General features: G+C 44.3%; 1 protein-coding gene across 4 annotated transcripts in view; it reads left to right on the top strand.

The window, feature by feature from the left end:
• HYCC1 (hyccin PI4KA lipid kinase complex subunit 1) overlaps window positions 1-26982 on the top strand; it is a 227104-nt gene that overhangs the window by 181621 nt on the left and 18501 nt on the right. For all 4 annotated transcript variants that reach the window (XR_014225350.1, XM_082259372.1, XM_082259374.1 and 1 more), the window contains exons 9-10: window positions 16239-16326; window positions 25702-25861. Coding sequence is in view for 3 of the 4 variants with exons in the window: in XM_082259372.1 (XP_082115498.1) it covers window positions 16239-16326; window positions 25702-25861 (248 nt within the window). In the remaining variant the exon portion in view is untranslated. The remainder of the gene's footprint in view (window positions 1-16238; window positions 16327-25701; window positions 25862-26982) is intronic.

Raw genomic sequence — 26982 nt, 5'->3', positions numbered from 1 at the left:
AACCAATAGGATATGTGATTGATCTATTCAAGATTATTTTGTCATGAATACTACTTATTCTCTTTTCTGCAAAGGGCACACATAAGGGTATGGAGATCACCATGAAGGTGACATAATAGATTCAAAACTGAAATCCAGGCATACAAAAAAATGTAGTTTAATTATGTGTATATGAACCGTCTTAACTGCTAAAGTAATTCAAAAACATAATATTGTGGTCTAGGAACCCTTGATGGACATTGCATCCTTGTTTTGCAGTTTTAGAATGTTCTGCATATTTCACTGCAGACAAGTAAAATAAAGTGGTCAAGGACTGCCTTAACTTATGCTTGAACATTGAAGGAGCAGTACACTGATAACACAATTCCTCAGCGCTCCTCTTTTCATAAAGTTGTACAATGAGGAAGAAACTGATGACTGATTTACAGTGCTGCTCCTCCTACTCCCAGTCTGAGTGATGCTGTGCAGAAGATTCCAAGAAGCTGAATAGAAGAGATTTTGGTATCTTGAACACCAAATTTTATTAAAACCACTATTTTGTGACTTTTTTTTATCTATCTCTCAATTTATTGATAGCTATTAGATAAGGATTCAGCCACCTTAGGATTAAGGCACTTTTCACACAGGTCAGTTTTTTTAGAAAGACCTGATTGAAAACTCCATACAAGTCTACGAGTGGCTGGATGTAAATTAACTTGCATTCATTCAATTAATTTACCTCCAAGTGCGTCTAGGTTTAGAAAAAAGTAGAAAAGTTTTGTCCCTTACCCTTTTTTTTTTTTTGCAACACAAAAACTGAACAGACACTGATGTCTTAAAAGTGACATCCATTACAATCTGCTCAGATTCAGCAGGGGATCTTTACATGGATCTCTTCCCGATCAAACTGGATGCAGCCTATTTAAAAGGGGAATAACACCCACAAAGATACACCCTCCTTTATCATATTTTCTTAAGATGGATGGCTGGTTTTAGGGCTTTTCACTCAAAACTAGTATCTGAGTTGGTTTGTTGCTGATAGGAAACATTGTTTTTTTCTCATCCATTAAGGAACACAGGACGTCGTTATAATGCTGCCTATTAGAGATGGGTATGGGCGTGTTCGAATCCCCCCCTCCGTGCCCTATCCTGCCAGGAAACCGACACTGCACTCGACTAATCACAGTCACTGAGACATTTCCCGATTTGTGCAGCGAATAAGCCCGATCCCATCTCTACTGCCTTTAGGAGGATTGGCAAACAGCGTAGACCCGCTACCAGAATGCCTCAGTTTTTTGCTAGTGTCTGCGGTTTGTGGACCTGCTGTTTAAAAGACCTATATTTGCTTGCCCTTTTTTTCTTAACTTTACTCTTTTCTACATGGCTGCTATAACTCATCTGATTGCAGCCATCCAGTACTGCTGTCCTCAGCCTGATTTTGGAATTGCTGCATCTGGACCCCACTGAATTGATACTGCAGGGATATCCTGGAAGAGGTCCTGCCTCTGAAGGATATGTTTTGTGAGTAGGTCAGTGGGCAGAGCACTGGGAACTACTTCAATTTTAGAGTGTTGGCTAAAGAGCTGGATTACTGAACCCACATGTAAGAAATGTTTGATCTCTTTTGGCCTTCGAAAGACATCTGTTCAGATCTACTCTTGATACCATTATCAAGGACGCTACTGGTGGCAAGAGCAGCCATCTTACGCCGTAAAATAAGCTATATAGATCATATAGCAAAGTCTCCTCACTCTGTTGGAGACCTTTTCATTGGTCTACTCTTTATGTCAAAACCCCTCCAAGCCTGACTCCGTCCACCTGCAAGGTCTGGCACTTAGTCTTCCAAATGCTTGGAGAAGCCTTTCTTAGTATGAAGGTGGCAAGATGCTTTCCAGAGTGAGGGATATCTAACTTTTTTGTGTAACTCCTGTTACTAATGATTGGTTATTTTTGTGGATAACCAATCATTAGTAACAGGAGTCGTCCCGGAAGATTCGAAATTGGCAAATGTCGTGCCCATTCACAAGAAAGGTAGTAGGGAGGAATCGAGCAACTATAGACCAGTGAGTCTGACATCAATAGTAGGCAAATTAATGGAAACCCTATTAAAGGATAGGATTGTGGAACATCTTAAATCCCATGGATTGCAAGATGAAAAACATGGGTTTACTTCAGGGAGATCATGTCAAACAAATCTTATAGATTTTTTTTGTTGACTGGGTGACTAAAATAATAGACGGTGGAGGTGCAGTAGACATTGCATATCTAGATTTTAGTAAGGCTTTTGACACTGTCCCACATAGAAGACTTATCAATAAACTGCATGGACTCCCATATTGTTGAGTGGATTAGGCAGTGGCTGAGTGACAGACAACAGAGGGTTGTAGTCAATGGAGAACATTCAGAACAAGGTCATGTTACCAGTGGGGTACCTCAGGGATCTGTACTGGGACCAATTTTGTTTAATATCTTCATAAGTGATATTGCAAAAGGCCTCAATGGTAAGGTTTGTCTTTTTGCTGATGACACAAAGATATGTAACAGGGTTAATGTTCCTGGAGGGAAACGCCAAATGGAAAAGGATTTAGGAAAACTAGAAGAATGGTCAGAACTCTGGCAACTGAAATTTAATGTGGATAAGTGCAAGATTATGCACCTGGGGCGTAAAAACCCAAGGGCAGAATATAGAATATTTGACACAGTCCTGACCTCAGTATCTGAGGAAAGGGATTTAGGAGTAATTATTTCAGAAGACTTAAAGGTGAGAAGACAATGTAATAGAGCAGCACGAAATACCAGCAGAATGCTTGGATGTATAGGGAGAGGTATAAGCAGTAGAAAGAGAGAAGTGCTTATGCCGCTGTACAGAACACTGGTGAGGCCTCACTTGGAGTATTGTGCGCAGTACTGGAGGCCATATCTCCAGAAGGATATAGATACTCTAGAGAAAGTTCAGAGAAGAGCTACTAAACTAGTACATGGATTGCAAGAAAAAACTTACCAGGAAAGGTTAAACGACCTTAACATGTATAGCTTGGAAGAAAGAAGAGACAGAGGGGATATGATAGAAACTTTTAAATACATAAAGGGAATACACACGGTAAAGGAGGAGAGCATATTTAAAAGAAGAAACACTACCACAAGAGGACACAGTTTTAAATTAGAGGGGCAAAGGTTTAAAAGTAATATGAGGAAGTATTACTTTACTGAGAGAGTAGTGGATGCATGGAATAACCTTCCTGCAGAAGTGGTAGCTGCAAATACAGTGAAGGAGTTTAAGCATGCATGGGATAGGCATAAGGCTATCCTTCATATAAGATAGGGCCAGGGACTATTCATACGATTCAGATATATTGGGCAGACTAGATGGGCCAATGGTTCTTATCTGCCGATACATTCTATGTTTACGTTTCTATGACACTACAGCTTTTATCTCAGACACTTAGGAGCAGGAGGTGATATCCCAGGGTTGCAAACTGGAATTTAGCTTCCTGCAACCTTCTTGATTTCTCACCTTCAACCCGTGTTGGTGCACAGAATAACCAGTTTCCTCATCCTGCCCTCTGGGCCTTCTGGGCTTAAGGTGTCGTTGCCTCAGTTCGTGTGAAAGAATGGTTTCCAGGATTTTACTTCAATGAGTTTACTGTTCTCAAACAAAGTGGACATCTTTCCTATCTTGGATTTTTACGCTCTGAATGTATACATTTTAAACTTGGATATTCCGCATAAAATCTTTTAGGTCTGTCCTTGTCCCCTACCATGAGGGAGACTTTCTGGCTTCTGTGGACATACGGGCATGTGCCTGCATGTTCCTATCATTCTAGTGCATCACTGTCCTACCTTTTACTTGGGGCCCCTACAGTTTCTGGCCTTGACATTTGGCCTCTCTTCTTTATTTTAAGTACAAGATTGCTAATCCCTAGAATTAGCCCTGTTGTGATCCCATGTCGTCCCGATTGTGGGCTACTTGGATGACCTATTAAAGAAACCACATAAGCCAGCCCTCAAAAATTCCACTCGCCTGCTCGCATTTTGCGAGTGGAATTATGAGGATGGCGAGTAAGGGCTGTGCTGTAGTCCCGTGTATGGGGAATGTACTAGTAGTGCCTGTGCCTGCCCCTGCCGCCGCTGTTCACAGCGCAGCCTGCAATTACATTCTTCTGCAGAAAAGGGCGGACCCGGGGCGCAGAGCAGTGCGCTCTGAGCCCACCCATTGTGTGACAATAGCGAATGAATATTCGCTATTGTCACAGGGATCCTCCTACTGGCCAATCAGGAGGCGGGTGCAAGACCATTTCCTGATTGGCAGAAAGGCGAACAATTGCAATTGGTCAAGGAGGAGGACTCGGGAGACACGGAGGATGCGCACAATTGATGAGAAGCCGCCCGCTGCAGGTAAGTGCACGCTGGTCTCTCTGCACGCTGTGGGCCCTCTGCAATGAAAGGGGGCACGCTGTGAGCGCTCCGCAATGAAAGGGGGCACGCTGTGGGAGCGCTCTGCATTGAAAGGGGGCACGCTGTGGGAGCGCTCTGCATTGAAAGGGGGCACGCTGTGGGAGTGCTCTGCATCGAAAGGGGGCACGCTGTGGGCGCTTTGCATTGAAAGGGGGCACGCTGTGGGCACTCTGCATTGAAAGGGGGCACGCTGTGGGCGCTCTGCATTGAAAGGGGGCACGCTGTGGGTGCTCTGCATTGAAAGGGGGCACGCTGTGGGTGCTCTGCATTGAAAGGGGGCATGCTGTGGGCGCTCTGCATTGAAAGGGGGCACGTTGTGGGCGCTCTGCATTGAAAGGGGGCACGCTGTGGTCATTCTGCATTGAAATGGGGCATGCTGTGGTCACTCTGTGGGCAGTCTGCATTGAAAGGGGGCACGCTGTAGGCACTCTAAAGTTGTTGCTGTTAATTTTTTTTTTTTTGTAATTTAATTATGAATAAAACCTTTAACAGTGTAATTTTATGAGATATTTTACGAGGGCGTGTTTAGGGGAGGAGCAGGGTAGGGTTTGGGTGGGGCAACAAGTGGCGAGTAACTCTTAAGGCCTGGCTAGTAGCTCATGACTTGAAATTTTGAGCCCTGACATAAGCGTTTTTGAAACTTCAGAAATCTTTGCTGGTCGCCGACTCATCAGAGTTCCTTTGTTATTCTCTGGAAGAAACACTCTCACCAGAACCACAACCCAGGACTAAGAAACTTCACCTCGGATAACAAATTCATGCTCTTAGGAGTCGTCCTCCTTTTGGGGCAGTTTGTTTGCTCATTTTTTTTTACTCCAGACCTCTACAATGCAACATTCTGTCATCATGGCACAAGTCAGTGAAGTCCCTGGATAGGTGAGTTCATTTGGCACTTAGGTCCAGGCTGTCTTCAGTTGGTGGCTCAGGCATCCAGCTTTGGATTTATAGAGGTTCTTCCTTGTCTTTAAAGAATCCTCATTACTGGTGCCAGCCCTCCTGGAGACTTGGTCAACATCCTTAAACTTTGAGCAGTTTCACTGTCTCTGCAGCAATGCACAATCCTGCTAGAGATTCATTCAATCTTGATTCAGGTGGGCAATGCCACAGTGGTGCCATACATCAACCATTAGAAAGGAATCTGAAGTCTTATTGCAGAGATGTAAATTGGATCCTGTCCTGGACAGAATTTCAGCCTAGTCTACTATTCAATTCCCAGGCATAGGCAATTGGCAGGCAGACTTTCTCCACTGACAGAGCCTAGACTCAAGGGAGTGGTACCTACACACAGTGGTGTCCCAGGACCTCTGTCACAGGTGGGGACACTGTATGTGGACCTCCAAGTTCAACAGGAAACTGGACAATTTTGTGTTCAGGTACAGGAACCCTATAGCCAGGAACCCTATAGCCAAAGCAGTGGATGCTCTTTTGGCTCTGTGGAATCAGTACATCTTTATGTATGCCTATGGAATGCATCCCTCATCTGCTTTGCAGCATCGACCAATATACTATCCTGTTTGACGGTTGCTTATTTTATTTTTTTTATTTTTAAAAAGATTTATTTGTTGCTCAACAAAAGATTCACAAACCGTGTCAAAAAGCATAGTGCATCAACTGGAAAATTAGTGGGCAAACCTAAGACAAGTGGTTGAAAGCAATATCCATGATTTAGGAAATGATTGTCCCCTACATTTATCCAGCAGTAAAACATTAGATACCTCATCCCTCAGAGTAAAAAAAATGCATTTTTCCCCCCTCCCCTTTCCCATTTTTCCTTTTTATTTCCCCCAACCCCCCCTGCCTTTGAGCGCAATCCCGAAGAAGGGCAACAGGCCTCAACCTCAAAACATAAACAATAGACTAAACAAAAAGAATAACCGAACAGCCATCAGAAAAATTTAAACCGGGGGAAAGTTAAACCCAGTCTCCTTAGTTCCAGCAAGTGTGCAATAGCATACCCCCCAGCAGAGAGAATTCAAACAGACACATCTCGTCTCGGCCAATGTATGCATCTTAAATATCCTTCTCTCCCTCTGGTGTATCAGTGGACTCCACCCACAGAAATCAGACCTTCCTGAATGCGATGTAGTGGAATGTCAGCCTTAAAGTATACAGTCAAATACAAAAACAAAAGGAAACACGCCTGTGATAATTGCAAGCAATCTCCACCATGCGCCAAATCACAAACAAAGTACTCAAATTAATAAGCAGCTACCTATAAAAAATAACAATATCACAAGAGGATGTTCAAGCTCAAAGAACTATAACATCAAGTGGCGCTAAACACTAATTAATAAAATAGTGGATGAATGGAGATGGATAGAGGTGAAGGCCATACCACACATTCCAGAATGTTAACAGGCCACACCACCATACATTACAATGTATAATCCCAGAAAGGATCAAATGAACATCACTGTAAAAAATAAAACAAATAATGCCTGGAAATACTCTAAAATTACACAAATCCTACAGCTATTCAATCATACAGATAAATGCTAGACTGACACAGCACTATTTAGGACAGATTGAGTCTTGGGACCATCAATATATCATAATAGTCGGAGAGATCACAATAACATAAAATGATCAGTCCATATATCTGTTCAATCTGAAAGCATTCAGGGTACACCACGTGAGGAAAATCCAGGGTTGTAACGTAATCCTCCATCACCACACCACGTGCAGCCTCTCCCAGTGGTCATACACTCACCAGAAATACATTTAACAGCCTGTCATTTCCATGGTGTCCTCTTGCAAACACACACACTAGGCATGTCTCATCTGACCCACTCACAGGACCTCTCCAGGGAGTATGCAGGTGATTCTCAGAACAGATGTACTCCAAGTTGTAAGACCACCAAAAAGAGAAGGGGGAAACTCATTGTGCAATTCAACTGGAACTTTATTGAATAACACACCAATCCCCCCTTACAAATATGCGCTTTTAACAAAGTTTTCATAAGATCCGTATATAAAACTTGTATGAGCAGAGCGCGAAGCATCAACCACCCACCACCAATATCCGACCAGCGGAGATCCTTGGTCAGGGAAAGCCGACCTGCGTCACTAGGTGAAAGCCGCGTGGTCATGCACTAATGCGTTTGTCATCGCTTCGTCAGAGGGCGTGGCCACACGGCAGGGCCATCACAAATGTATAGCATGCTGGACTGGAAGCTTAAACCCTGCATCTCCCGAGCAGGAAGCACGCCATCTTCGTACACATCAGATGCCAGGGTAACCCAAACTGTCCACTCATCAATCAATCATAATGATGCTGCAGACAATAACTAGGCCGCCCTGATGTGTATAGAATGCAGCCTAAAGCTAATTCCCCTAGACCTAATAAGATCGGGCAGACACCCTAAAAAGAGAAACCAGATAAAATGGGAAGCTGAAAATGGAAGAACCCCCCTCTTGCTCAGCAATGGTTTAACCCACATGACGTAGCGGCACAACACACAGTGACTCCACCAGCCATATCCGGGACACCTAAAGTTTAATGCTCAGCAGAGAATTTGAGTGACCCAGGCATCAAACAAACTTAAAACGCAGTTTAAAAAATTTAAAGAAAATACATTCCATACTCCAACCTATTGCATACGCATAGAAACAGGTATAGGGATACATGTAAACAAAGGGGTACTGCTAAACTGGAAAATAAAACCTGCGCATATAGCCCCCTCATAAACAAGTTGTACCTTACATACTCCACCCATATACAGATGATAGTACAATAAACCAAATATAAACATATGTACAGTCATAAACAGATGTATACAAGGGAATGAACGTATTGCTGAACTGGTGACTACAGACACACACCCCTAAAAGAAGTAATTCAGATCAGTAATCCCTTATAAAACAGTTTAAGTCCAGGTCAATGTTCATTCCCTTTGGACGAAGGATATCGGTCCAGTAAATCAATTTTGTTTTGTTTCTAGATAGTTCCTTAACTCTATTGGACCCTCTCCAGGTAGATGGTGTTGAAGCAATCCCCCAAAATCCAGGACCCAGGTTCATCTGGTGACTGCTGACGTGTCGTCGTATACGGTGATTCAACATGAGGATGTGCTTCTGACCCTGAATCGGGCTCTATGTCAGAGGGAGGATTTACCTTTTATTCAGAAATGGTTTTTGAGGATGATTTTGGATTATTGTTTAACCCATAATTATTTTTGGTTCAATGGCGGCTTCTACACCCAAAGGAGGGGAGTTGCTATTGGTGTCAAATTCGCCCCTAGTTTGGCGAATATATTTGAGCCAGTGGGAAGATAGGTTTGTTTTCAGCAATAGAAAGAAGGAACTTTTGTTTTATCGAAGATTTAACGATGACCTGTTTTTTATATGGGTCGGAGATGAATCTTCTTTGAAAACCTTTGCTGATTTCCTCAACACTAACAACAATAACATCAGGCTCCAATTTCATTGGAGTCTTGAGCACGTTGATTTTCTGGAGTATTTTTTTGAAAGACTGAAATATCAGCACGAGTATCTTTTTCAAGCCTACTGATAGGAATAGTTTTCTACCGACCTTTAGTGGCCACCACCCAATATGGCTCCGTAATATCCCAAAGGGGCAATTGACTAGGGTGAGGAGAAATTGTTCCGCAGATCAAGATTTTTTTTTTTGGCCTAATCACTAGTATTAAAAAAAACGTTTAGTGGAAAAAGGCTAAAAGAGCTTGTCTTCAGCTGTTTGCGGGCTTTCTTGTGCATCATCTTTAGAAGAGGCTTCCTTCTGGGATGACATGCAGGCTTTTGTGAGATACTGTATATCCATTTCCGTGCTATGAGCTTATGGACACAAAAGAAAAGGAGTCTGAGGAACAGTTTTTCGTAACCGCATCCGTCTCCTCATCCTCAATAATTTCTAGAAGAGACCGCAAGGGGGAGCATACATTGGGAAGGCCAAACTTTTCTATGAACTCCGTAATCATAGACCATAAAGGCCTCACCCTAGAACAACCCCACACCATGTGAAAAAAAATTCCTTGAGCTAGTAGACCTTTATGACAAGATTGTGGCGTCCCTTTTATGCATACAGAACAGACTTACAGGTTTATAGTACATCTGTTGCAGAAACCGCAACTGAATCATCGTATTCGTGGAAGATAGAACAGTGCTGAAGTAGGTATCAAGCACCTCCATCCACATCTCCTCTGACAACTCCGGTGCAACAGCCAGCCATCCGGTCTAGCTCGTTCAAGAAGTCCGAGGTCCCCAGGTCAGGGTCCACTAAGACAGTCTCCAAGGAAGAACTAGTAAGCTGCTCCACTCCTGAACTGTGCCAGCGTAGCATGATGGAGCTGTGCGTACCTAAAATGCCAAGTCCTGGGTATCCCGAACTGCCCTCACAGCCGTTCAAAAGCACATCATTAAATGTATGATGTATGTGTTTAATTCCATAGTGGGCCCACAGCCATCCTGAAGCTTACAAAATTCTCCTAGGGACACGTTAAACCATATGGGATTATTAGGAGACATGGATAAGGAGTTGTCACCAGCAATTCGGGAGCATATACAAAAAATCTTCCCAGGGAGAGCTATAACTGACCCCGATTCCCTTCCTGGGATGCCACCTCTATAGGGCATATTAGGTAAAGCCTCAAAGGACGTGGTGACCGCCGCCTCCCAACTCAGTGGTCGCATTTGGAATCTGGGGAAAAAACCTCCAATGAAGTCAGTTGGGAGGCAAAATATGATTCCCCCCCCCATGGCCATAGGTAACTTCAGAACAGCCAAGGAGAGCCTGGGAGTACGCAATCCCCATAATACACTGATTTAATCTATACCCTTAAAACACTTTTTGGGACATAATCAGGAGAATTAGTGAAGACATACAGGAATTTAGGGAGAAATATAATTTTGAATAAATGTATGCACCCCATCAAGGTAGGTGGTAATGCCTGCCATTTGTGCACTGTCTGCCGAAATGCCCTTAGGATTAGGGACAAATTGACCTCCATAAATTTAGATATTGGGAGTTAAATTTGAATCCCCAGATACCTAAAGGAGCTGGTCAGTGGAATGGGGTAGTCCCCAGGTACCTTCAAGACATCAATAGGGAACTTGGACCAGTTTATACAGAACCCCGAATAATTCCCAAACTCTTGAATCAGGGCAAATGCAGCAGATAACAAGGGGACCCGGGTCTTGTAAATACAGAAGCATGTCATCCCCATAGAGCGATTGCACGTTCCTCCATTTGACCCAACTGAAACCCTGTAAAGGACATACTCCATCGTAATTTGGCAGCTAGAGGTTCTATGGCCAGGGCGAACAGCATGGGTGATAATGGACACCCCTGTCTGGTTCCCCTATATATAGGAAAGGTTTCGGAAATAGTACCATTTACCCACAGCCTTACCAATGGGTCAGTTGTATAGCAATTTTACCCAAGATACAAAAGGTAGGACCAAAGCCATAAGACTCTAGCAGATGAAAAAGATAAGGCCACTGCACCGAGTTTTTCTTGGTATACAGCGAGGCTACCACCCTTGCACCAGAGTTGTCATGCAGAGTCTGAAGATATACAAAGAGCCTCCTGATATTCATCTGGGCACATCTACCAGGCATGAACCCAGTTTGTTCCGCCTTAACAAGTTTCAGTATAACCTCCTGAAGTCTACCTGCCAGGATTTTTGCAAGGATCTTAGTATCAACATTCATCAGTGAGATTGGGTGGTAGGAGTCACACTCCCTAGGATCTTTCCCTGTCTTAGGGATAAAAACTACAAGCGCTTCTCTCATGGAGGGTGGCAAAGTACCATCCTCTCTTGCTGATTCAAAGACCTGTAACAAATGGGGCGCTAAGAGTTCACTAAATGTTCCATACCACTTTGAGGGGAGACCATCTAACCCTGGAGACTTCCGAGGAGAAAAGGAGGTAATAGCCACCTAAATCTCCTCCTCTCCAAAGTAATATCCTTATCGAGCAGCTCTCTGTCCTCCTTTGAGAACTCAGGAAGTGCTATTCCTGACAAATAGGTTGACAAAGTGGCTTGGTTTAGAGAGGCACGGGACACATACAGTTCCTTTTTAATATTGGGTTAACACCTGGAGTATCTCAGCGGATTCAGCAACCTCCACCCTCTGGGATGTATAAATGACACCTATATGCACACAGGTAGGTAGTCAGGTCGGGCCAAGTACACCAGCAAGCGACTGTTTTTATCCCCAAACTCAAATATGAACCTCCTCTTGGCCAGCATATTCTTGTCTGGGCTGCCAAAAAAGCACGGAACTCCGAGTCGCCTGCTGCCACTCTACCAGCCTATCCCGAGTAGGTTCCCGAATGCACGCCGCCTCAGCAAAAGATGCAGCCATCTCCCACTGTGGAAGCCAGCTGCCGCTTGAAGCCACGTTCCTCCGTCATAAAAACTCCCCTCAAAGTTGCCTTAAAGGCCTCCCATTGAACCAGGAAGGACCCACTTGCCCCGTTTTCCACCCAAAAATGATGAATTGCTTGCGTACATTTAATCTTAAAGTGATTGTAAAGTCCTTATTTTAAATTTAAAAAAAAATGTTATACTTAAACCTGCTCTGTTGCAGTGGATTTGCACAGAGCAGCCACGATACTCCTCTTCTCAGCTCCCTCTGTGCAGCTCCTGGCCCTCCCTCCTATCAAGTGCCCCCACAGCAAGCAGCTTGCTATGGGGGCATCTTAGCCGAGCTGCAGCTCAATCTGTCCATTCAGACACAAAGCTGCCGTTCAGCCTTGCCCCCTCTCCCTCCCGATTGGCTGGCTGACTTTGATTGACAGCCGAGGGAGCCAATGGTGCTGCTGCTGTGTCTCAGCCAATCGGAAGAGTCCCGGACGGTCGAGGGACTCGTTGACATAGCTGGACAGAGATTGAGTTCAGGTGAGTATTAGGGGGTGTTGGGGAGGCTGCTACACAAGGAAGGTTTTTTTTATCTTGATGCAAAGAATGCATTAAGATAAAAAACACCTGACTTTACAACTCCTTTAATATATTCCTCTTGCAACCAATTACCCTCCATACGCCAGTGACAGATACCCTGCCGGACACCCAAGTTGAGAGTGAGAGAGATATTGGAAAATGGTCATAAAGTGCTCTGGGTATTTTATTCAACCGAATCGACCAGACCCAACCCCACACCCTTAGCAAGAATGGTATCTATTCTGGATAAGGACTTGTATGTCTCAAAGTAACAAGACTATTCCTTCAGATCTAGATGTTTGTAACACTAAACATCCCTAAATTGATAAGTAGACAGCCATCTTGCCAAGGACTGGTGAGCCAGGAGGTGCGGCCAACCTGTCCATCAAGGCATCTGCCACCGTGTTAAGTCACCCATAATGAAGATCCGCCCCTCCCCTTTTCAAAAGTTGCTTTGAGGATATCATCCAAATGAGAGAGCGAGAAGGGAGGGGGTACATATTTATTAACCAATATCAAGAACTTATTGCACACGTTAATAACCAGGATCAAATATTGCACATAAAGATCAGTTTTAATCGCATGTATAGATCTGGGTAAGGCCTTTGTCACTGATGTAGATACACCTCTAGCAAAAGAGGAAAAGGTGGCAGTATAGGCCCCAGCAATTTGGGCCCTTTTTCAAGGAAAGAATCCTGGAGCCCTGTAAATGAGTCTCCAGAAAAATAATTAAATGGGGTTTATATCTTTTAAGATAATCAAATACCAGTGAAAGCTTACATTTTGAATTAGGACACCGGAGGTTCCAGGACACGAAACGTAAGGTTAACGCCATCTCGGGTAGTAGGGGACTATAAAATAAAGGATTACCAGGCCACCATCTCCATCGCAAGCAACCAACCAGAGCTCCAGGATTCTACACAAAGCATAGCCCCCTTTAATATCCGGGAGTCTACAAGTTCACGTCCAAAAAAAGGTTGTTCAAAAAACAAAGTTGGCTTGTTTAGGCTAGCAGCTTCGCAGCTTCTCCTGAGAGAGGGATAGTAGGGGAGGGGTTTAACGTGACTGCCACAATATTTGAAAGAAATAAAGTACAAAGGAACATTTTTGAAAGTTTTTAGAAGGATACAGATTGATGTCTATTGCTCATTACATGTGAGTAATGAGGCTAGAGTGCGACTTTGGAGTGTCTGAGTGCAGCTTTGATCCAACTTTATACTCTATGGATTAAAGTCGCATCAAACGTTGCATCAAAGTAGTGCAGGTACCTTTTTAAGGTCGCTGATTTTTAAAGTTGCATAGATGGGAACAGGTGCATTGAAATCAATAGGCTGGGACTTGTCAGGTGACTTTGAGTCCAATGTCGCATGAAAAGTCACACTAGTGGAAACTGACTTTTAGTCTACGTATCCACTATTGCCATTTAGAGTGCGACTTTGATCCAACTTTACACACTCTGGATCAAAGTTGCATCAAAAGCTGCATCAAAGTAGTGCAAGTACCTTCAAGCAGGGCTTGACAAATTTGCCTGAAATCTAGGAGCCAGCTAAAAAAGTTAGGAGCCAGTTTTTTTTTTTTTAAACTAACAACCAAGCTTTATTTGATAAAACGGATACTAAATTTACAAATGAATACGACTAGAACTCCATTCTCTTCTATAGCGCAATTGGATGGAAACAGACTGTCTGTCTCTTTCCATCCGATGCCATCTGATCCGATCCACGGGATGGATAGAAAATAGAACCACCATCTGTCTGTTTTTGGCGGACAGGATCAGATGGCGGCAGATTACTGCTCCATAGGAGAATTAAGGGTCCGATCAGGTCTGCCTGAAAAACTGACAGGCGGACCTGATCAGACAGCCCGTGTGAAAGGGGCTTTCGGCTGTGGCACGGCGATGAGGAAAAAAAAAAAGATATATATATATATATATATATATATATATATATATATATATATATATATAATATTTTTTCTTTTTTTTTTTTAATAATAAGAATTGGAGAAAAAAAAAGAGAAACATTTTTATTTTTTTTTAATGATTAAAAAAAAAAAAAGAAAAAATTATTTTTTTTTTTTTTTTTTTTACATTTAAAAAATAAATAGTAACCACACTCCCTGTCCACTTACCTTTAAGCAAAGGTAACTGGACAGAGAGATGAAGCCTTAAAAAACTTCCCTCTCATTTCCTCTTTGGAAGGGTATGGGAAGGCATTAAAAACATGCATTACTCCCGGCCACCACAAGAGGGCGCCAGTTCCCCTAGCCTCTCATCTCACAGAAGAAGGCCGAAAAGCTGGCGCCTGGGTTTGTCGAGCCCTGCCTTCAAGGTTTCTGATTTTTAAAGTCGCATAGATGGGAACGGGTGTCATTGATTAGTCGCACTAATGGAAACGTAGACTTAGTGTGGTTGCCTGTACCATGATCACTGTAGACTGTGAGCTGAGACCCCAGAGCACTTCCAGCTACACTGACAACCCACCCCCCCTCGTGTCCAGCTTCCTTCTCCTGTGATAGTCTTCAGTCCAAGCCCAGCAGAGCTAAAATGTATATGTGCACCTCCCTCACAACCCCCCCCCCCCCCGTATCCTGTGTGAATTATTTCTTCATTTTCTCATGAATTAGGATGTGCAATGCATCCTTACTAATGAGAGAACACTGGGCAGGAACCTATGATCAGCTTATCCCATCATGTATATGCCCACTGGCTACACAGTGTCCCTCCCTGGAAGTGATGTCACTGGCTTTCAGTAACCACACCCATTTGCTGCTCTTGGACTCAGCAGGAAGAGTGATTGCAGTCATGTGACGGCACTGAAGACTGCAAAAAAAAAAAAGTAGAAAAACTGGGAGTTTTTCATTTTGGCACATAGGGCAGAACCTAGCTCACAATAATAATTGCAGGGGAGAATTTAAGGTATTAAGCTTCCGCTTTAAGAAAAAATTTCCCAGTTCAATAGGGACACTTCAACAAAAGAGAACGGACAGAGAATTCCCCCCACCCACTTGATAGAACCTCAGCCTTAGGGAGGCTGTGGGGAACTGCCTCCTCTCAGGCTGCCACGAGCATCCAGCCATCTAGAAGCCCTCAGTAGGGGGTCGTAAAAAATTGGGCTTTACCCTTACCCTTTACCCCCCTACAATTTTGGCCAGGTAAAGCATACTGTAAACCACATGGAGATCCCGAAGGCATTTCTTCACATGCCTTTAACTGGCACGCTGCGTCTGAGTGGCAACTGAAAAATCATGATAGATGGAGATACGGTAACTATTAAAATCCAGCGCAGGACCAGTTCCCGCAGCTTTCAGAATATTCTCCTGGTCACAGAAATGCAGCATCTTCGCTATCATGGGACGAGGAATCGTCCAACTAGGAGGTGCCCCAGCCAGTATATGAAGGCCCTCTAAATGGCTAACAAGCAGGTGAAAGTGGCAGCCTCCATGTTTGCCTTAAGCCAGCCCTCCAGAAAATTCTTCAGGGCACCCACCTTCCGCACCTTCTGGGAAATCCACCACTCTAATATTGTGTCGCATACGATCTTTCATATCCGCCATCTTCAATATGTTCTCAGAAAGGGCCTTTTTAGCCACCTGGACTGCAGTATCAATGGGCCTGACTGTACCCTCTAAGGAGCCTGTAAGCCTTCAGGCTGCAGCTTCTCTACCTCACCTTCTGTACATCCTGCTTAAGAAAAGAGAATTCCAGTTATACTAGAAATGCAAGTGTAGAGATCTCAAGTCAAGCTCAAGGGATAGAAGGCAGCGGGTGATTCAGCCGACCCTTGACCACCAAAATTAAAACCTCATGTTGATTGTTTTGTCAAAAGTGTTATCTGTTTTCCTCCTATTTGTACAGATGACTTGCCTTTTTTGGAGTTCTTATGATTTAATTCTTTCTTGCAGTTATAATGGAGAATGGGATTCTGCACGTAGGGCACTGGATGATGTTCTGTACAGGGCGCAGCTGGAACTGTTCCCAGAGGCTCTTCTGGTAAGCATTAGGGACTATTCATTGTATTTCCTTTTAATTCGGTTGGAACTCTATACAGGCAGGAAAACTTTTTTTTTTTTTCTTTCTTTTCCAATGAGGGACACAGGACATCTTAAACCTTTGGGTTATGCTGCTACCTACAAGAGGACTGTACACTGGCAGAAAAAAAAAATGTAGGTCAGACCAGGGTACAACTCCTTTTATTACCAGAATGCCTTTGTTATTTTCTAGTAGAATTATCATCTGTTCTTCAGTTTTTCTGGGACAAATCGAACCTAATTTTTTGCTTGCATTTTTTCTTTTTCTTCTGCGTTTTCTCCTCAGTCAAGGTACTGCATTGCATTGCTGCTAGAGCGGGGCTCTACAACTGTAGCTAACATTCAATGGTTTTCAGAATTTACTGACCATTAGTTAGAATCCCTCCACTTAATGCTTTTCCTGCTGGCATAAGGTGACCTTATTTCTCTATCGCTCATTGACAGACGTAGTCCTCGGTGATTCAGCACCTCCGGGTTATGCTGCCCTCCACAGGAGTAGGACTAGACAGGAAATAAAATGCTCTGGCCACACCCTAGGGGCAGTCCCCGAGGGTATATCCTCTCTCTCTCTGCCACAGCAAATCAGTTTTTTTCTGTCTAGTCAGGAGTACGGACCTAGATACCTTGCTGGGATCTTCGGTCCTGGCAGGATTTTTTTCTTAAGATTTTTTAGACAGCTTTTTTTCTCCAGTGTTCCAGTGAGATCTTCAAGCAAGAAAGCTGAACTGGGCGACGGGCTGGATGTTGAGATCCGGTGGTCACCCCAGTTCAGCCTACGAGCACGTGCAGGCCATAGCTCCGCGCTGGGTCGGCCGCGACATAGTCCCACTGGAGGGACTGACCCTGCGAGTTAAACGTCTCGCTGAAACGCTAAGGACCATGAGTCACGGCGTCCGTATTAGTCGACAGCCCTCCCACCCCGGTGGAGAGGGGTACTGTCAGGAGTTGGTGCCCGCCTGGTTCCGGTATGGTGAGTATTATGTTCCCCCTTTCCCCTGACGGGTCTTGTGGTGAACGCGGGCCCCTCTCTGTATGGTAAGGATGAGTTCCCCTCTATCCTATAACATGGCACAGATCCCCCTACTTTGAGTGTGATTTTTATGTGCAAAAAAGCCAGGAGGCTTGGTTTGGGAGCTGACAATCTAATTGTAAATATGTTAAAAGATTGTAATCAGTGGCAGTATGGGTATCTTACTGTGATAATATAAGTATCCTACCAGTCAGAAGCCACGGACATGTAGACTGCTTTCCAGGTCAGGTCTCCAGCAATAGCAGGCCTTCCGACGGCCATGCGGTCCGCCAGGGTCCGGTACCGCCGACCAGGCTGAATCCCCATGTAGAGAAGGTGTTGTGATGCTCTGCAGTCACGCCGCTATTCGGTACTACCGCCGCCATTGTTTTGCTAGATCGCACAAGGCCGCCATTTTGGCGTAGCCTCGTGTCTCCAGCATGGGGGCGGCCATGTTTGAGGTGACCCAAACACCTCGTGGAGCTAGGGGAGGCGCCGGAAGGCGTACGGAGGGGCGGAGCCGCCTCCTTTCTTCCCGGGCAGCCAGCCAAGAGACTTCCTGTCGATTCAAGACAGTGCTGAGACAAGTGCAGTGGAAAACTCTGAGCATCAAGTGGTGAGCCTGGGGGTCTATCTCTCTCTTTCTCGCTCGATAGGGTCCCTGAGCAGCTAACACTGAGGGGCTTTGTGGCGCGGGGGGTCTAAAAAAAAAAAAAAAGTTTTATTTTTGGATTGAATTTTCCGGGTAGTAGCTGGAATTATCATGGACCCTGCCACACAAGCACCCCCACCTGTTTCCCTCGAGGGGACCACGGGACCCGCCGGTGCACAGAGTATAGACGCATTTACATCAGTTTTGTAGTCTTTGGTGGCTCGGGTGGAGACGGCCTGTCAGGGACGGGGGTCAAGAAAGCGACCCCCGCCTACCCCTATATCATCTGACACCTCTGACTCAGATTCAGAGATGGTCACTGCAGCTGCAGGTTTCTCTGCAGGGGCTGTTGTCTCAGGTAAAGTTCCCTCAGACAGTGAGGAGGACGTTCATTCTTCCGCCATAATTCAGGAAGAAGCATTGGTGGACGCACTAGTTGTGGCGGTGCGGGAAACCTTAAGACTTGAGGTTTTACCGGCAGAGGCAACTGAAACTGAGATTCCCTTTGGTACTAACAAGCCCATCAAAACGGTGAAGGTTTTTCCTGTACCCAAGTGTTTTGGTAATAAAATTAAAGAAGAATGGGAGCATTCTAAACGTACCTTTACTATTTCCAAGCGTATTGCTAGACGCTATCCGTTTGAGGAATCTCTCATTAAGAAATGGACGGTACCACCAGTGGTGGATCCACCTATTTCCAGGCTGAATAAAGCCACGGTTATCCCAGTGGAGGACACTTCGTCCTTTAAGGATCCGGTGGATCGAAAGGTGGAAGCGGAGTCCCGCAGTATCTTCTCCCTGATAGGGTCAGCATTTAGACCAGTAATTGTTATTGGTCTAGTTTCCCAGACACTAACGGAATGGGCGAGATTGGTACGCCAAGACCTGAGGGGGAAAGATATCCCCCAGGGAACATCTGATTTGATGGAACAGATTATACAAGGGCTACAGTTTGTCTGTGACGCAGCCTTGGATGCTACCCCCCCTATTAGGGCATGCATCTATGTCAGCGGTAATCCTCAGACGTGTGCTGTGGTTAAAATGCTGGTCAGCAGACCTAGGTTCCAAAAAGACCTTGACGAATCTCCCCTTTCAGGGGAATCGCCTATTTGGGGCCACCCTAGATGAGATCATTAAGGACGCCACGGGGGGCAAGAGCACTTTCTTGCCACAGGCTGCTAAAGCTAAGGGACCTCGTAACAAGCGAGGACCTTTCTTTACCGCCCATAAAGGGTTCGCACGCCCGGCTGGAACAAGCGGGAAAGGCAAGACTCCTTCAGGAGGGTTCAAGAAGGGCTGGTCGGACAAACAGAGGACCGACTCAGCCAAACCCGAAGCAAAGGATTACACAGCCTGAAGGTGCGCCCCCACCCGGTTTGAGGGTGGGGGGACGTTTTCACCGGTATTCAGGACATTAGATCGAGCATCGTCTACTGCTACCGGTGCGATTCTTCCCTTCCAAAATTTAAGTACTACAGGGAGCGGTAGTTACCGTTCCCTGAACAGATCCTTTCCTTTACCTTTTCCAAAGATTAGTCTCAATTCCCCACAGGAATCGGATCTGGTTAACCAGACAGACCAAGAAGCCTCTAGCCAGGTGACTTCGGTCCCTGAGGTTCAACCAGGAAAGATCACCGTTCCTGACAGGAATCAGGTGTCTGATAAATGTGTGGGAACAGAAAACGACCAGACTTTCTCGGATGGTCGGGGCCAGATAGCTCTAGGGACGCCTGGTTCAGATCCAGTCAGCGCCAGTGGTCCTAGAAATTCTAGGCTGGCCTCGTCAAGCCGGCCTGGCCGACTTGGACATGCTAGTCGCGGACGTTCCGTGGGAACTTCGTCTCAGGGAGTATCTGCGGTCTCAAGGACCAATCTACCATTGTGCTTTACAGTCGCTGGTTTTAATGGCCTGGCCATTGAGACCCAAGTACTGAAGGACAGAGGGTTGTCAGCTTCAGTCATTCCTACCCTTATTAAAGCAAGGAAAGCGACTTCCAGCAGAGTCTATTATCACACATGGAAGACTTGTATCGCGTGGTGCGAATCTTTAGGATTTCCTCCACGTACCTATTCGGTGACTCGAATATTGGCCTTTTTGCAAAAAGGGGTTGAGCAGAAACTAGCCTTGAGCACCATCAAGGGTCAAGTTTCAGCATTAGCAATCTTCTTTCAGAAACCTTTAGCTACCAAGTCCTTGGTGCGGAATTTCATCCAGGGGGTGCGGCACCTGGCTCCACCAGTCCGCGCGCCCTTACTGCCCTGGGATCTTAATTTGGTTTTGTCGGTTCTACAGAAACCTCCCTTTGAAAACATCAGGGAGATTCCCTTGCTTACTTTATCCCAGAAGGTGGCCTTCTTGGTGGCTATCACTTCTGCACGCAGGGTGTCAGAACTGGCTGCTTTATCATGCCAGTCCCCATACTTAGTGATTCATAGGGATAAGGTAGTACTTCATCCTAAGCCATCCTTTCTTCCTAAGGTGGTTTCAGATTTTCATCTGAATGAAGATATTGTACTACCTTCCTTGTGTCCTCAGCCCAATCATCATCGGGAACATGCGTTGCATTCCTTGGATGTGGTTCGGGCAATCAGGGTATACCTGAAGGCTACGGAATCGTTCCGTAAGACGGATTCACTTTTTGTGATCATGGATGGCCCCAGAAAGGGGTTGCCTGCATCTGCCGCGACTATCGCCAAATGGATTAGACAGACGGTGGTACAGGCTTATTCTATTAAGGGTCGGAGTCCTCCGTTCCCTGTTAGGGCGCACTCCACTCGAGCGCTCAGTACTTCCTGGGCCTTCCGCCATCAGGCGTCAGTGGTCCAGGTATGTAAGGCGGCCACCTGGTCGTCGGTACATACCTTTACAAAATTTTATAAAATTAATGTGATGGCATCGGCGGATGCCTCATTTGGCCGCAAGGTTTTGCAGGCCGCAATTTGAGGAGACCGGAGGTCTACCTCGAGGATTTTTTCTGTTGAAAATTTTTTTTTGTTGAGTCTCATCATTGAGGATGAGCATTGTAAAACTTCTAGTTGGCACCGGTTGAGCCTTCTAGATTGGATTTAATTTCCATTTTTTCCCACCCCTCATTTGTGGTACTGCTTTGGGACGTCCCGGAGGTGCTGAATCACAGAGGACTACGTCTGTCAATGAGCGATAGAGAAAAATGGATTTTTGTAAAATCTTACCGTAAAATCCTTTTCTCTTAGCTCATTGACAGACGTAGTACCCGCCCCTCTGTTTTGGAGTTGGGTTGGGTTAAATTCTCTAAACACTGCTTTGTGACATAACTGATTTGCTGTGGCAGAGAGAGAGAGAGGATATACCCTCGGGGACTGCCCCTAGGGTGTGGCCAGAGCATTTTATTTCCTGTCTAGTCCTACTCCTGTGGAGGGCAGCATAACCCGGAGGTGCTGAATCACCGAGGACTACGTCTGTCAATGAGCTAAGAGAAAAGGATTTTACGGTAAGATTTTACAAAAATCCATTTTTTTCGAACTGTGGCAGAACGATCTAAATCCCTCAAAAAGATATATCTACTGTGGCAGTGGATCCTTTCCTGACAAAACATGTATAACTTCATGCTATAATTTCAAAACAAATTCCAAGCTTAACTTACTGACTAGCCTGCAACCAACCAAATTATCCTGTCTAACAGAGTGCGTTAAAAACAGGGGTTTAGCTTGCACACATTTGCAAATACATGCGTAAGCTGCAGAGCCACTTCACGACACCCCAGTATTTGCAGTCTTAGCTCTAAATTTTGAGAGCCTCCATAGTGGAACATGCATTACAATGAATAGACAGAGGGCAGGTGAGCCTGGAGGGAGCCCACCTCTCCCTAAAGGCACAGGGGCACACTGGACACCCAGCATATAGCACGATGTGTCCCCTCAACAGTATTCCAACAATACAAACAAATGACCACTGCCCCTCACCTATAACTTGCCATTCAAAGTTGCAGTTATAGGCGGTGGCATTGGCCGTTTGTTTGTACTGTTGGAATACTGGTGAGTGGAGACACAACACCGTTGCTGCCATTGTGCCATATGCTGGGTGTCCAGTGTGCCCTGTGCTTTTAAGGCAGGGTGGGCTACTTTCAGGCTCACCTGCTCTCTGCCTATTCATTATAATGCATGTTCTTCTACTATGGAGGCTCTCCTAATTTAGAATTAGGACTGGGGTGCCATGAAGTGGCTCTGCAGTTTACGCCTGTATTTGCAAATGTGTGCAAGTGAAACCTTTTCTAAACTGTTTTTAAAGCATACTGTTAGCATAATTCAGTTGGTTGCAGGCTGGTCGGTAAGTTGAGCTGGGAATTTTGTTTGACGTGCATCATCCTTCCATGTAATCCTTTCAAAGGCCAGTTATAGGTGGGGGCAGTGACAATTTGTTTGTACATAAGCTATAAGGACCTGTTGAAAGCATCTTGGCTTGTTTTCTGTTCAGGTCTGTTGTCAATACAATGGAACAGAGCACTTGGGTAATGTGCTGTGACACAGACACTGTGTCCAAGGAGCACCTGATCCACTTGATTTTCAAGGAATGACGTTTAATCGGATCAACCCTTGACATCCTCATCAAGGATATCCCTGAAGGCCAAAGAACCCACCATTTTCCCTTTTTGCCAGTTTTGCTGCAGAAAAGAAAGAGTTATGTTGGGTGCTGTATCTTACACTATTCAGAGTAGAGGAAAAATCCTAAAGCTCCTATTTTGCAAAGCCCCACATAAAACTCTACAAGGTCCTTTACGGCTGTCAGCTTGTAGTTCTCATTAAGCATTCTGTCATTGTAACTGTCTGCCTGTAACGGAGGTACGATTTGTGGAGGTCTGCTGATCGTGGGTGCAATGCTTTACAGGTCTCTTAACAAAAAATAATAAATGCATTATCTGCAAAAAATATGCATTTATTTTTTTTGTAAAGGTTAACCTATCCTTTAAGCCTTTTTAGGGGGCTCGGTTAGTTTCTTATCACCTTATCCAATCGGCTTTGTCCATTGGAGAACCAATATCCCTAGGGCTGTTGTCTGGCTCTTCAGAGCAGATGATTCCATCCATGTTGGGGGGATCTTGCCTAGGCCAGGTTCAAACTGTTAGACACCATCTAGGTGCTGCCTGGCCTTCACTACCAAAACCAGGTAGTCTTGTCTCTGTTCTAGACAATGCCAAGTAACTTAACCTTTTTTGCACCATTTTCACTATGGACAGTAACTTGTGAGATCTGGTTCTTCTCAACTAGTAGCCTCTGGACTGAAAAGAGAGATTCAAGCATCTAGATGCGCCTCAGACCCTGCATGGCATCTCTGAGGGTCCCTATATCTTCCTGGATTGTTAGAAGGTTGAACACAGACTTCGTCCTTCCTCCTTGGTGGATCGGCAGCTGCTTACCAATGGTTCTTCGGATTCCTTCCCTGGTTCTCCCCTTTAATCAGGGGAATACTTTTTGTGGTACAGCTAAGATACAGTGGATATAAAATGTCTACATACTCCTGTTAAAATGTCAGGTTTATTTGATGTAAAACAATTTGGCCTAATAGAACAGCTGAACCTAAAAGATTTCAGTTAGTTTTTTAATTGAGTTGTACAGTTTTCAGGTCACATTAAAGGTGGAAAAAGTTCTGAAATTACTTGTCTTTGTCTCATTTTTTTACATCACGGAAACCTGAAATTTTAACAAGGGTATGTAGACTGTTTATATCCACTGTACCTGTTCCCTCCATGGCAACAGATGCTTCACTGGAACTGAGGGATTAGGAGCTTTCTTAGACTTGTATTACCTGAGGTCTAGGCAGAGCAGTTTTTTTTAACAGGATCCTTCTGAGTTGGCACCTTTTTTTGTTCTAGGAGGATGCATTGGCTTCATCAGTTGTACTGTCTGGGCAGTCTGGTGATTCATTATTGCCTACTCTTGCATGTGCTCTTCACATGAGCCCTGTGAGAACCCTCACCTAGTGAGATTGGTTGTCAGACAAGACAACCTATTTAGCTAGTTTCATTCCTTTTATCTAAGAGGATCAGTGCTGCAAAGGCCTTTGGCCTTTCCAAGTAGATCAGCTCACTGGACCTGCTGATCCTAGTTTTCCTTCCTGGGACCTGTTCTGTCTGGAGGCTTAACCCATTTTTTGTTGACCACATCAGGTTGTGGGTCTTCTCTTCCCTTCATGGGAATTAATTGTGGTTACATCTGTTTTATGGCGGTTTTCTGTTGATCACTTTAACGCTGGTTCAGATTCCGTGCCTCTTCCTTGTGGAGTCTTTCCCACTGGTGGTTACCAATCTTCTAGATCTTGAGGATCCGACTGATTCTGTGTCCTCCCTCTGGTTGTGTTGGCAGATTCCCCTATTGGTAGGGGACTCCACCCTTACTTGGATCACATTTTGGGTTTTTGTCCCTCAGATGACTGCTGGGCTGCAGGCAGTCCCCAGTTCGCTCCTTGGGCCTGTTGGCAATTTTTGATGTGTTACCCACCCCCCAGTTGGACTGCTTTTGGACATTCCAACAGTGTCTGCTTTCCGGTATCTCTCAAACAAAGAAATCAGAATTTTCTACTATTGAGTCCATTGAGGTGCACAGGTTCCTTCACTGTGTTTGTGTTCATGGTCCTGGTGCGTTATACCCTGGGCTGGCCTGGCAAGTCCAGTCCTCCTGTATGTGGCAGTATTACACAGGTTTAAGATTTGCTGTGTAACTCCATGGACTCCAAGAAAAAATATTTTAGAAATCGAATACATTTATAATGAGGACAAATCTACATTATCCTGAAAGGTTTCGCTTAAATTCTAAACTTTCAGAATTAAAAGATCAAAATAATAGTTAAAATTAACTGATATTGTTGCGGTGCATTGCGAATTGATAAGCATCTTTAACCCACTACTGATACTGTTTTTATTGTTTGTATTTTCTCAAAAAGCAAACATGATAAAAAATGTTGGGTGGATGAAAAGCTTACAAATTCTTCACATGTATGGGCTTATGATGATGTAGCCTGTGTTCCCTTACTGGAACAGCATTAGCTTTATAGGATGTATTTATTGGATTGTTACAATTCTAATTTAAAGTGTAACTAAAGGCGAAACTTTTTATTTTTTATTTTGAATAGAGTAATTGAGGGTTATAACCCCTGTCAGATTTTTTGCCATCTGTGTCCCATAGGGGAGATTTACCTTTTAACTACCTGTCTCATAAGCAAAACAGGAAGTTGGAGGAATCCTCTTCAAGGTGAGGGAAGTTCAGCGTGTCACCAGTATTTAGAACCAGTGTCCCCATCGAAAGGTTTCTCCTCTATCACTGTCATCCCAAAATTTGGGATTTTCTTTTACTTTCACTTTCGATGACAATGGTAAATAGGACATATGGAGAGAGCAAGTCTCCCTTACAGGGGCACAGACAGCAAAAAAAATCCTAACCCACTCTATCCAAAACTAAAGTGATTGATTGATTGGTTTATATATTTATGAAGAAAAATGTCGGTCAATCCTCTTCTTTTTTCCTTTAGTAAACATGAAAATGTCATTTTAAATTGGTTAACAGCCAAATGTTTGTATGGATCTTTTCTCCAGTTTATATGACCCAAATACATAGTGTTTACCACAATACACTTTCTCCTGCAGATCTGATTGACATACAGTATATACACATCCTGACGCTGTGCTGCTGTTCATTTTTTTCAGGTTGCAAATGCAATAAAGGCTTCATTACCCCAAGCTGCTATTAAGGGAACTAAAGGAGGCACTAAAAGCATACAGGTTGAAATTGCTCCAACCGCATCTAGGATATCTAGAAATGCTGTCACCAGTATGTCTATAAGAGGCCACAGGTGGAAGCGAAATGGTGAGGATTTGTTTTTTGGTTTGCTCTTATGCTTTACCCAATATCACCCTCTACTAGTGAGTGGTGGTGGTTTCCAAGGATGTTGCATTATATTGGTTATATGAAGCAATGCATCGGTCACCATTTTTAAAACCTTGTAGTGACTTGCTTTTTCTTTTTTTTTCCTTCTTTTAATGACTATTTAGAAGACATGCAAGTGCTATTGTTTTAGAGAGATCTTAAAAATAGAAAATGGTTTCCTGTAGTCTTCTGTGGGCATAATGCTTGTCGTAGACCATTTTGTAAGCAGTTCTTATCTCAGAGTAGGGTCAAAAGATGTTCCTATGAAGACCTTCACTTAGGACAAGGGCACAGTGAAATGATCATGAAGAGTAGATATACTTACACACATCACTCACTTAGCCTTCACCCAAACTCATGGAGTGTGCTTCTCAAATCAAAACTGTCGAGGACAAATGTATGCCAACAATGTGCAGTCTCTCTAGGATCAGAAGTATATTTTATCATCTTAGAATTGATTTTCTTTGCCACTATAAACAAGGCTTCAACTCATGCTTGTGGCTAGATCATGCCCCCCAACTGAAAGTAAAACCGTATTGCACAGTGTTTTAGAATTACCATATTGATTTCCTCCAGCCTCTTTGAAGCCATTTTTTGTCTACATGCCCCTCGCTACAGTTGCGGGTGCATGTAATTTCTCAGGACGAGGTTCCTAGTGGTGGCAGAATATGCCTATACAGACACAGGCAGTCCCTGAGTTGCATACATCCCACTTACGACTCCTACTTCCAAACTGAGGGAGACAACAGGTAGTGAGAGGAAATCTACCCCTAGGAAGGGAAATTTAGAGTTATCATGAGAAAAAGTTGTCTCTACTAAAGCTTTATCACCAATCCTTTTTTTTTTTTTTCCCCACAACAACCCAAAATTTTCAAAATCCAACAGGCGCAGATCGCAAAACAAACATTACAGGGGTATTCACAATGCTTTCCAAAAAACCTAAAAATAGTTTTGGCTGCAGTTACACTTAAAAAAAAGTACCTGTTCCAACTTACACACAAATTCAACTTGAGAACAAACCTACAGAAACTATCTTGTTGGTAATCCGGGGACTGCCTGTA

This window comes from Pelophylax lessonae, assembly GCF_965119305.1.
Source record: "Pelophylax lessonae genome assembly, chromosome: 5".
NCBI classification, from domain to species: Eukaryota; Metazoa; Chordata; class Amphibia; order Anura; family Ranidae; genus Pelophylax; species Pelophylax lessonae.
This window is presented reverse-complemented; position numbering and strand designations above follow the sequence as displayed.